At 35.8% G+C, this 12,279-nt stretch overlaps 1 protein-coding gene across 1 annotated transcript in view; it reads left to right on the plus strand.

Annotated features, from left to right (window-relative positions):
- Positions 1-12,279, plus strand: part of USP25 (ubiquitin specific peptidase 25) — a 97,091-nt gene that overhangs the window by 51,196 nt on the left and 33,616 nt on the right. Inside the window, exons 7-12 of the mRNA XM_085318909.1 lie at positions 1,388-1,474; positions 6,379-6,516; positions 7,424-7,500; positions 8,196-8,269; positions 8,907-9,055; positions 11,730-11,857. Coding sequence (XP_085175035.1) covers positions 1,388-1,474; positions 6,379-6,516; positions 7,424-7,500; positions 8,196-8,269; positions 8,907-9,055; positions 11,730-11,857 — 653 coding nt within the window. The remainder of the gene's footprint in view (positions 1-1,387; positions 1,475-6,378; positions 6,517-7,423; positions 7,501-8,195; positions 8,270-8,906; positions 9,056-11,729; positions 11,858-12,279) is intronic.

Consider the following 12,279-nt stretch of genomic DNA (forward strand, 5'->3'; position numbering starts at 1 on the left):
CCTGGTTGGTGTTTTTGTAGTGTGTGCTTTTTAAATCCACAAATGTTAGAAAGGACAACTTTGGTTATCTGCATTTTTGTTAAAGATGATGTACTTTGAGGTATGGGAAGAGGTCAAGCTTGGAAAAGGCTCTTCTCTCAGGAGAGTCATGAATGCTGCAAMTTTTAATAAATGGATCATTTTTCCACCTTAGTCTTCTGTATTCTTAGAATAAACCTAGTGTCCTATCAACGATTTGAGTTTCACTTTCTTGGCACTATGGAGATGAAACCGTATTAAATCTGTTGTTGTCTGTGAAGCCTTAAGCCTTTACCTGCATAGGACAAGTTGCAGGATCAAAGTATTTTGTCAGGGTAGGCAAGCTCTCGCTTTCCAAACTAAAGAGCTATTACGTAATCAGGAAGAGAGTTATTTATAAATTATAAATAGTTACAGACTGTAAAAGCAAAGGGAATGGACGGAAGGGCAAATACTTCGTGTGCTTCTGTGATGATGAGCATCTTTAAAGTACTTGGGATACTTTCTGCAATCCTTTCCTTGTTTTAACTGCTGGTCTGCAGGAATAAAGTGAAGGTATTAAGGCTAAATTACCTTGAAGGAACGCTAAAACTTTCAACTTGAACAAGAGGTAGTTCTTATTCCTTCAGAAGAGCAATGTTTTGGTCGTGTGAGTGGCAGTCAAAGACTTTATTTCCAAGCCACTCCTTTGGATTTTTGTTTTTGCTGTCTTGCTTCTTGTTCTTCTRGGCTCATGGCTTCAATAGTTCAGTGTATAATTCTGTGTTGTTCTTGGTGAGTGTGCTTGTGGGCACCTGTTTTCCTGCCTTACTGTCTATAAAATGAGAATACCACCAATTCCTTACTTGTAAAGATATTTAATCCAGTTCCCTTACACTGTTGGGAGGTATTCAGATCCTGTAATAATGGGAGAAATGGACAGAATGCAAAAAGTAGAGATAAATGTGAGTGGATTTTAGCTGAATGTAGAAAAATACACCTTCTTCCTTGAGGAGTTAGATGATAAAGGGGCTGTGAGATTAATTTTACATGTCTAAACAGGCTTTAATTTCATTTTGTTTTGAAAACTGGAAGTTACAGACTTAATGGAATTCTTGTAAAATGTAATTTATTCTACTTATCTACAGTGTTTTGTTTATGTGATTATTAAGTTTAAATAAGTTATTTTTTAATTATACAATTTTCTTAGCAAAAATAATTGTCCTCCATTGAAAATACATTAACAAATTTAAGTGAAATAATATAGCTTCAGAAATGAGACTTTAGCATTACTTATGTTTAACTTTACATTTATTTTGCTAGGGCACATTTGGAAGATCTTTTTTCTTGCAGAAGTGCTTAAACTTTTTTTTTTTTTTTCTCCCCCTAGTCATTATTTAACCTGCTGGAGTTTCGAAGACTAGTTTTGAATTTCAGTGCTCCTGCAAATGCTCAAGATTTGCCCCGAAACCAAAAGGTAAAATAGAAACTAACTTCTCTAGTGGTTAAGGGCATTTCTCTATTGTAATTGAATTTTACACTGTTCTCTATTTCAAAGTAGCACAAATTTTACAGGGGCCAGTTAACATTTGTCTGAGCTCCCTATCACTTATCTGGTGTTAAAAATATTTTAGTCTGACAGTAGAGTACAGAGGAGAGCGTTAATATATCTAGAGTTTGATCAGAGTTCTGCTGCTTAGACTATATCTAGTGGAAGGAGTTTGCTGACACAGCTGTGGCAGTCTTGACTATACTGGGAAAGCATTTCTAATGTGAATGTAATTCACATTAGCAGCCTTGTTTTATTCTAGTCCTCTCACACTGTCCAGTTACAAACATGCTTTTCTGTTACCCCATATATTTTAGATCTGCATAGCTTTGCCAACAACATTGTTTGTGTTGACTTGGCCACTTCATTGGTTTTGAGGGGGGGGTTGTTAATTACTTGCAGCTCATGATTTGAGATTAAGCTTTCAGTTATTAACTTGTCTCTTTTGGCCTTTTTGAGTGGTGATTGTAAGCATAAATTTTCCCGTGTTTATTCTGGTACTCGTATGGGATTGGGTGTGTGGAGGGAAGAGTTTGGCTCAGGTTTCTTGTGACCTCAGATGAATAGTTATGGATTGAGAGACAAAACAGGCCAAATTTTCTACCTTCACGAATGCCTTCCGAGGAAGGGATGCATGACAGTACTTTGAATTATGTGTTACAAAATAGCTGCAAAGGAGGAATGGGGAGAGGAGGTGGCTGTATGAAGCATGAAGACATTTGATGCCAAAATTCTATCAGGTTAGAGAGCAATGAATTTTGGCATCTCCAGGAATTAGACTATTGCCTTCAAATTTTAGAAAGCAGAATGTGTTGTGAGCTTGCTCTTAGCTTTTTGGCATTTCAGGCTTTACTGGAATGTTCAGTAGCAAAAGTAAGAGCTATAAGTAAAAAAGCAAAAGAAAATACAGAGAAGATGATAGTGCCTGTTTTTGAAACCTCTAGGAGTGCACTATATAGGGGAAGTTCCTTTTCAATGTCTAGATTAACTTTCTGTTTAACATTTCAGTTTAACATTTCAGTATTTGTCATATAATTAGTTCTTGTAATATCCACAAGTACTTGGAGCTCTTTGCCTTGGTGTCAGGGCTTAAGAAGTAATTGACGTCTAAGAGGTGGTACAAAATAGATAACATCAAAATGTTGTCTGCGTAAAATCTCTTGCCCAGGCATTGGAACTAGCAGTCACATGCATTTTGCAGTTCCAAAGTGCTATTTCTTATAAATTCTGACCATGGCAGACCACATTAAGGCTGTTTGAGATAGTGTGACATCAGACAAGCACATACAGATTTGGGTAGGAACCTTGCCTTCTACAAGCCTACTAGGAAGAATTTCTGGTAGTGATTTGTATCCTCTCTTATATCTAATGTTAACTTAAATTTCAAAATGGAATGACATAATTAAACCTGTGTAGTCCTATCTTTTCTGCTCAAAAGCATAGATTTGTGTTGAAATATATTTTGAGGAGAATTTAGGAAAAGAGAACATTTCACTATTTGGCACTTTGCCACATACAAGAAATAAATATGAATTCTTCCAAATACAATGCTTTCATTTTGCATTTTATGGAGTGAAGACTACTAGAGACAAATTAATTTAAAGTTGTAATATACACTACCAGTTGACAAAAAACCCAACCCCAAAAAACAGCAGCCCTGGAACTTACCTCCATCTGCTTACTTGTTTTAGAACTACCTTGACTTAATTTAGGTATGTGGGGGTTTTTGGTGGTTGTTTTTTTTTTTTTTTTTTTTAAACACTAGACACTACTGCCATGACCTAGGGTCAATTTCTTTTGCCAATAGAGACCAGATTTTTATAATCTCAGCTTTTCAGAGTCTTGATTTATATCCTTTCTTCTTCCAGTGGATGGAAAGCAGAGTTTAATGCTAAGATCATGACAGTCTCTCAATTTGGAATTAAAGCATGTGGTTTAGGGAATATTTCATGGTGAAGTCTTTTTGTTCTTTCCAATCACCATATTGAATTCAAATATTAATAATTTAGCATGTAAAATTTTTTGACTGAAAGTCATTTCATAAATTTTGACTTCTTAAAAACCTGTTTATCTCAGCTATTTGAACTTTGCTATTCTTGAATTCAAACTCAAGCATATACTTAGTCTCAAAACTTTTTTTTCCCCCTCCCCTCTCTGTTGAAGTTCATTTTCCTTGGCTTCTTACTCTTCTTTCTTCTGTGGAACAAAACGTGGTGCTCTGTAGTTAGAGTAGCTAGTTTGCTCTCCCAAGGTTACACTGCCTAAAGCCTAGTGAGGCTAACAATTGTGCAACTCCTTAACTGGGAGCAGGTGACCTGGAATTCTCTAACCTCATGCTGTCATATGAACAGGTCTGTTTTGCTGAACAAGGTAAATGTTTGGTCTGGGCAATATCTTCAAGAAACTTTTATTACTACAGGGAGTGAATTACCTGTGCCTACAGGTTAGCACATCCTTCCCTCTGTTTCAGCGYTATTGCTATGCGCCTGTTTTGGGACAGCGACTGATAGTGAACATTTGCTATGTATGAAACATTGTTGCTTTAGAAGCATCTCTTAATCATAATTGTTCCTACATAAGTGTATTAAAAGATTGTTTATGCAGGCAGGATAAGTGATAAAATGCAGAACATTTTAGATTATAAGCTTCTAATACAGTTTTTATTTCCAGATCTTTTTTTAACCTGTTTTGGCATACATGCAGTGAGCTTTAAAACTGAGAGCCTTAGGCTGTACTGCAGTTACCTTCACTAATTCCTTTTGTTCTAATGTGCATATCCTTAGTGGACCTGTATATATTTTCTTGTCGACTGGCTCATGACTATTTGAAGTTTTGAGGCTTTACTTAGTCAGAATTACTGTTTGCTGTGGTAGTGCCTACATACTCTGATCTAATCATGACTAATACATTAAGCAGTTTCCTCAAAAAAGGAAAAAAACTACCACAAAGATTTTTTTAGATTCAGAGAACTTTTATAAGCTTTATAGAGATGCTTGTTCCGAGTAATCTACTGAAAACAGTGACCAGTTGTTCATCCTAAAGCTACAAGTATCCTAAAACTTAGTCAAATTAGTATTGTAAATTTGGATAAGTAATGCAGTGATGCTCACTTCCTGTGTACTTTGGATTTAACAAGGAAGGTGAGATCTAGAGTATTCTGTGGATGATCATCTGTATTATGCATATGAATAATCACTAGTATCGAAGCACCTGTATTTAAAACTTGAAATTCTGTTCGTCTTTAGTAGATCACTTTATGAAAATTGTAAGAAAAATCACTTTCACAATTTGTTTCTTTATTTTATCGTTTAAAGTTGCTTGAAAGATGKAAAAGAAGGCTGATTTTAGTCTTGATGATTAATACTGAATTAACGTGGCATTAAATGAAATCTTTTAGCTATTTTGGATTCTGTGATCATTCACTTTTAACTGGTAGGTGTTTTGCAAGGTGGACTAGAAGGTCAAGTAAAACTTCTTGGGAATTCACATATGTAGAGGTAGTTTTTAGGTATTATTTAGGTATTATTATCCTATTTCACTACATATTTTTTAAAAACCAAAGTAAAACAGGCATTGTATACAAAATGCTTTATGCATGCTGTATATAATTCTGTAGGATTTAATAAACAAGTCTACTCTTTAATCAGCATGTGCAGTAGTTTATCAGCAAATAATACCAGTTTGGCCAGCACCTGCCACCTGTGCTTCATTTGAATGACATTTTGTTGTTCTAAATACAAGTGGGTAGTTCTTGTCTTTTATTTTCACAAATATGTGACAGYTCTCTGCTCAGCAGTAAGAGAGAGATCTGTCTTGCAGGAATAATAATCTGTTCACATCTTGTAAATGGAGAGTCTTCAGTGAAAAATAAATTTTAAAATGTACTAGGAAGTGAGTAGACTCAGCAGCAATTCTGCTAGAGGCAGAAAGGGATACTAGTTGCAATAAAATTAGTACAAATTATTCCAGAGGCTTTATAAAGTCTTTCTGAGTGTACTAACTGGTAGGTCTATATGCTGTCGTCTTTCAATTTTTTCACGTTGTATAATGCCTACAGACTGTTTCTTATTTCTGAACTCATTACTTTTTTTTTTTTTTTTTAATAATGGATCCCTCTTGGAAATTATTTTTCTTCAGTTTTGGATGCCCAGTAAATGTAGATAACTTCACCGCATCATCGTTTAGCCAGCTCACCTACTTAACTTTATGTCAGATTTATGTGGTTTATGTAGAAATAACTAATACTTGATAGTGAGTTGCTGCAAAGGATCTCATGGAGAATTTATTATTATTATTATTATTTTAAAAAAATGAAATTCCATAGATAGTTCTCAGGGAAAGAGTATCTCTTCTTTTTCCATTCTCTGTGTGCAAAGTTGATTGTTGTTAGTTGTTCACATCAGCTTTCATTTAWTTAGTGGCTTCCAAATAAGCTTGATGACAAATGACGTGTAGGATTGGGGACACCAGCCCAAGAGAAGTACGAATGTGGGCCCTGGGTGTGTAATACTGAGTAGAAGGCCTTGGGAGCCACAGTTCTGTGTTARAGACAGCTCTGTGCTGTCACCACTTGTCCCTTCAGCCTTATTTCAGKTCAAACAATCATATCTAAATGCAGTTTCAGAGAACTTTCAGTTTCTGAAATGTAACTTCATTTTCATAGTATTTTAGAGAGTCAAAGGCATGCAGCACCACCTTAGTAGTGCTGCAAGTAAGCCTATGTATTTCTATGATGATGGGCTGAATTTTATGCTTAATTCATTTAGTAACTTCTATAAAGTATATTTTTATTACAACTTTGTTAAATATTTTTAATTCTTTTTCAAATACAGGAACATAGGAATCTACCTTTCATGCGTGAATTGAGGTACCTGTTTGCACTTCTAGTTGGTTCAAAGAGAAAATATGTTGACCCATCTAGAGCGGTTGAAATCCTTAAAGATGCTTTTAAATCAAATGATTCCCAGCAGGTAATTTTTACGTATTTTCATTCAAGTTTAAACATGCTTTCTTAGAGTCTTTGAGTAATAGGAAATACTAAAATAAACAATCAAACATGCAGAATTTCCCCAGGTACYACTAAGAAACTTCTAATTATTCTTTCTTTTTAAGTTTTTTCCTCTAATATTACATGATCTCTTATAGTCAGTTCTATACACAAATATTAATTCCAGAGAGTATGCATACTATAATACATTTCTTCCTATTATTTTAGAAACCTCAAAGTAAACTAGCTAACCTCATTTTTGAATCTTTATTAATAGTTTCACACTCTTGCTTTCAGGGTTTAGTTTCTCTTCTAGGTCAGTAGTTTTTGAATGAGGTTTGTTCTAGAATAAACTGTCTGAGAGTAGTACATGTAGGGCTGTATAGTCAAMGTATACTCTTTTGTTTATCTAGATATTGGTTTGGAGAGTCTCGATACTTGTATTTGAGGAGTGTGCCTAAATGCTTTTCTGAGAAACACTATGTTCCTCAGATGCTTTAGTTTTCCCACATGAGGTTATGTGGTTAAGGTATTTAATTACAACAACATGCTGAATTTAGTGCTCTCTGAAAGTAATACTAGTCACCACTTGTTAGATACCAAAGGATTTGAACAATGGAATTCGTAAGATGCCTTTGGACTACCACGATGTGAAAGCTGAGCCAGAATATCAACRATCACAGAACAGTGCAATGGCTGAGGAGCACTAAAACAGTAATGTGCTCTAAGAGCCAGCCATGAAAAGTAGTCATGGTGTAGTCTTAGCCACAGTGTGACTTTGGAGTTCTTTTAGGGGGAAATACTGCTAAGCTGATCTTGTGAGGATGAGACCTCATTATTTTCTGTAGTATGTGTGAATGTGTACTGATTATTTTATGTTTTTCCAACAGCAAGATGTTAGTGAATTTACACACAAATTATTAGATTGGTTAGAAGATGCCTTCCAGATTAAAGCTGAAGAAGAGAGGTAAGATTTTTTTTTTCTCACCCTAGTGAACATTTTAATAAGAAAAAGCAAACCAAAGAATCAGAAATCCACTTCTCACTGAATGTTTGAAACAGACCTAACTCTGTAGCTTGTTTCAGTTAGTGTTTTTCCATATATGCTGTTACCTTTTGATTTTCAGTGATTGTCTTTTTCCACCTTCTTATTTCATTTTGGAAATCTTGCTGAATGAAGTCCAAAGKAACTAGACAGTAAAGATGGGCATTGTAAGTAATCAGCTAGGCTTTTTTTCATTTGAATACAGTTTTGTTTCTCAATACCACAGTTTAAATACTTTAAAACCTTGCTTCTGTTTCTTTTATCAGAAGATAAATGCTCATTGTTTGTGTAAGTGAACATCTGCAAGCTGCCTTTTGAATATGTAATTGTTTCTGGAGTATTGGAGGAAATAGTTTTTACAAAAGTCACATACAGTTTAATTACTTGAATTTTTATTTTGAATTTGATTCACATAACTTCTAGAATGAAATAGTTCAGAAACTTATTTTTTGGAATATAGTTTTTATTATTGCAAATAGTTGAATTAGAAGAAAGCACAAAACTTAATGTACACTAAGTGGGATAAGCAGCATTTCCATAGTGAATTCAAAATGTTCTGCTTGTATTTAGTAGAGGCTTTGGCTTTAATCTTACGGAAACACATTTCATGTTTTCAGGGATGGAGAAAAGCCAAAGAACCCAATGGTGGAGTTGTTTTATGGACGATTTCTAGCAGTAGGTGTGCTTGAAGGTATGCATCTGAATTTACTTGACCTTTTCTATCAGTATCTGTTCAGTGCTTGTCTGAGTGCAGAAGTGAACTTGCAGTTGTAAAATATTTTAGCTGTCTGCAGATACACACTTCAAGAATACTTATTTAGTCTATRACAAAAGGTTTGTCCTGAGAATATGAGACTGTAGGTAAATGTAGTGAAATTCAGTGATCTGGAAAGATTGTTCTGATAGCTTTTAGGAATTGAATGTATGTCCTTAAGTGAAGCAGAAGTTAGGGTGAGATACTGAGCATAAATGCTTGCAAGAACTGATTTACAGTGTATTTTTTGCCACTATTTYTTAATAGTATACAGAAGGCTTTGCATGTGTAAAATTTCCCATACATCTGTAGTGCTGAGTCATTTTGAGTTTTCCTTATACCCGATAAATGTAAAAATGATATAAAAATGAGCTGAAGAGGAAAATGTAGTCATTTTCAATATCATGTTCAAACTGCTTTTTTTGAGTATCTTGTTTTTATGTGTATCATTGATTTGCTCAATGTGAGAATATTAATAGGAATATCATTCAGTATACTAGTACATGTGAATTAGATAGTCAAAAGATTAAATGCATGTGCCTAAGCCCTTAACTGTTTAATCTCTCATGTGAAGGTAAAAAATTTGAAAACACAGAAATGTTTGGCCAGTATCCACTCCAGGTTAATGGCTTTAAAGATCTGCACGAGTGCCTAGAAGCTGCAATGATTGAAGGGGAAATTGAATCTCTCCATTCAGAAAACTGTGCAAAGTCTGGTCAGGAGGTGAGTTAAATGTTCCTGTGGGCTTTTCTCAGGGCATTCTGATAGCGCTTTTTATTTTTCATTGGGATTTTATGGTCTACAGAATGCTGTGCTATAGGTCTTACAAGCTGCTGTTGATATACTTAATGCTGCCTCGAGTGAACACCTTGTCTTGCTATCAATGAGTGTGGAAAGACACTGATGTGCACTGTCCAAAGAATGCTGAACTTACTGGGAGTATTCCCAATGAATTCAGGTTCCAGTTCATATTGAACTCTTTCCTGAGGAAAAATCAGCAAGTTTTTAGTTTTTGTTTGTTTCTTTCTTTTTAAGGCAACCGCTGTTCATTGCTGTTCTGCAGGTTCTGATGTCTGGCATAATTGGATTGTTAATTTTAGGGGATTATTACCTCTCTTGAAGTATCCAGTGTCATCTCTTTTTATTCTTCATAGGTTATAAAGTTAGTGCTTACTAAAAGTTGGCACAATTAAGTGCTTACAGTGATTGGCACAGGCTGGTTCCCACCTGTTGCTGATATTTGATCTGCAGAGAGGTCGTTGGTGTAATGCCCTGCAGTAGTTAACCACTGCTCTTGCTGACATACCACGCTGTACTGTGCTGTAGAGAGCATGCGCAAGCTGCATATTTGACCATTCCTTCAGAGGATTATTTTTCCTCTGTGCTCTATCTTTTTATTCCTTGGCACCCTACCCTCTTTTCCTTCCCTACTTTTACCGTCTTCTCCTATCATCCTCCTCTTCGCGCACAGTAGTGGGCAATTTTCTTTTTTTTTTCTCCCCCTTTTTGCTTACTGTGGTGGACAGATGTCTAGGGGCTTCCTTTAGGCTGRCTTCCTCTGGGGGCTGCTTCTCCTCCCAATAGAGCTATTGCTAGAGTAAGAGTCTGCCAAAAGTCAGAGCATACTGGAGACATGGGTGGAGGTAGGAAGGTGGAATGACACTGAGAAGCGAAGCAAGCAGTGTGTGATATTGGGGTAAGGTGATAAATGAGTCTTCAGCTGCAGAAATCAAGGGATAGGGAAAAGAGGTGGTTAATTGTTGCAGAACCCAGAGAGTGGGCTCTGAAATATCCCCTCTTGCTGGCATGCATGTATCTGTGCAGCATTTCTTTGTGGCAGGGCTCTTTCTTTACTGACCTGCAGGTTATTGGCATTGCCCCTAAAGGTAGACTGCTTTCTCTTTGCACAGTCATTCACATTTCATCATGCTTTCTCTAAAGATGTGAAATCCTGGAAGGTATATTCTACCTGAATAAAAAGTTTAAGTATAGTTTCTTTCTTGTTGCCAATCTTTTGCAATAATAAAATTCTATTTCCTTTAATCATATCAACATACACATTGTGTTTAATTACTAAGCCTAATGAAGCGTACTGAAATCATCCTCTAATTTGAAGTCATATTTCCAATTTTATGTTCTCAACAAAAGATTCATAGGATCACTTTTGCAATCTGTTTTCTGGTTAGCTTATTTTTTTTAATCAAATAATAATAAATCAAATCATATATTTTTTTTCATTCTAGCACCTATGTAAATAACTTATTGTAATAAGCATGTTTTCTGAAATATAATTAGAAGGAAAAAAACGCATTAATATCTTCATATAATTCAAAGTGTGTTTCCTTTATGCAGTGCGTAATCTTGTATGTAGATACCATGAAGGCAAGATTGTTCCATCTTGTGGCCTGAAGACTGTAGTTAAAACTTGTGTACATTCATGCATAAAATGTCAGTTCTATTGTAAATTCTTGATTAGAAATGTCACACTTGTGGGTATTTTTCTGTTTGATTAGGGGTTTTTTTGAACCTGCAATGCCAGAAAACTACAGAAAATGGATAATCATAGGCTGTTTGGTAGTGTTGAGCTTTGGCTTCTGTGAAACTGTCTGAATTTTAATCAGTTCGGGGTGGGATTGGAACGACTCTAATGCCAGAGATGGTAGCTGAATTCATCTTCTAGTTTCATTTACTGAGAAGCAAAGTATAAAAGGAAAGAGATGAGGGCTAAGGATAGACTCCTGCTGAATTCCCAGAGAAAGCTGGAAGATGACAACAATATGGACTGGTCTAAGAACACAGTAAAAATGATTGGAGAGATAAGAAGAAAGTTTAGGAGAGGATATTTGTAGGAAGGAGATTTCCAGAAAGAGTATCTGTTCGACAGAGCTGAGAAGGGTTGCCTGACTTGGGAGTACTGAGTACTTACTGATCATGCTCACAAGGAGGTTGTTGGGAAGTTTGAGTGATTTCAGGTGAACAAAAGGGTCAGAAACCATGAGGAAGCTGAAGGGAAGAGCTTTCCATACAGTATATCCAACTCGTTCGGTGGTCTTTGAGAGTAAAAGGAGGAAGGGACACTGTCAAGGCGGGTTGGTTCAAATGTGGGCTGTTTTCAAAATGAGCAAGACAAATGTGAAAGGAAGAGGCTAAAGGAGATGGGGCTTTATCCGCTTAGCAGTGGGTGACTTGTAATGTTCTGCTGCAGCATGAGTGATGCAAATGGTCTTCATTTTCAGTGAAGCTGGAAGATTGGAAATTTGGAAAGCTTATGCTCACCCACTGTCTTAAAACCAATTTCTTCTGTAGCTGTCAATATGCAAGTATTATACCATTATGTCCAAAGTTCTGTTATTTGAAGGCATTCATTGTGGGGTTTTCTGCTTTTTGTTTTGTTTAGCACTGGTTCACTGAACTTCCTCCTGTCTTAACTTTTGAGCTCTCAAGATTTGAATTTAATCAAGCCTTGGGAAGACCAGAGAAGATACACAACAAATTAGAATTTCCTCCAATTTTATATCTGGACAGGTACAGTATAATGTCAACAAAATCCTAGTATGAACATAAATTAAATCTCAGCAGTTTGGTGAAATTACTAGTACATCTTATGCTGGCTTAAATCACAATAAATTTCTGTTCTAGATAGACTAGTTGTAATTTCATGGGTTTCGGTGAGTGTATCAGAAAATGCAATTACCTAGTTTCAGATATGCTGCTCCTTTGTGCTCAAACCTGCTTACAATTCAGTCCTCAACCCAGTTTATTGTTAGCTAGTTGTACATGTAGGCAAAACACCTTGAAAACTCACATTACCTTGATGTATTTATTGGCCCATCTGGGAAAGAGGGAGGAAAGTCTCGTATTCCATGGCGTTTCAGACCCACTGCATAGTTTGAATGAAGATACTTGAAACATAGGGATGCTGAGCATCAATAAATACTGTTTATATG

The sequence above is a fragment of the Rhea americana genome, unplaced genomic scaffold (assembly GCF_003343005.1).
Source record: "Rhea americana isolate MKP2758 unplaced genomic scaffold, rheAme1 scaffold_56, whole genome shotgun sequence".
NCBI lineage: Eukaryota > Metazoa > Chordata > Aves > Rheiformes > Rheidae > Rhea > Rhea americana.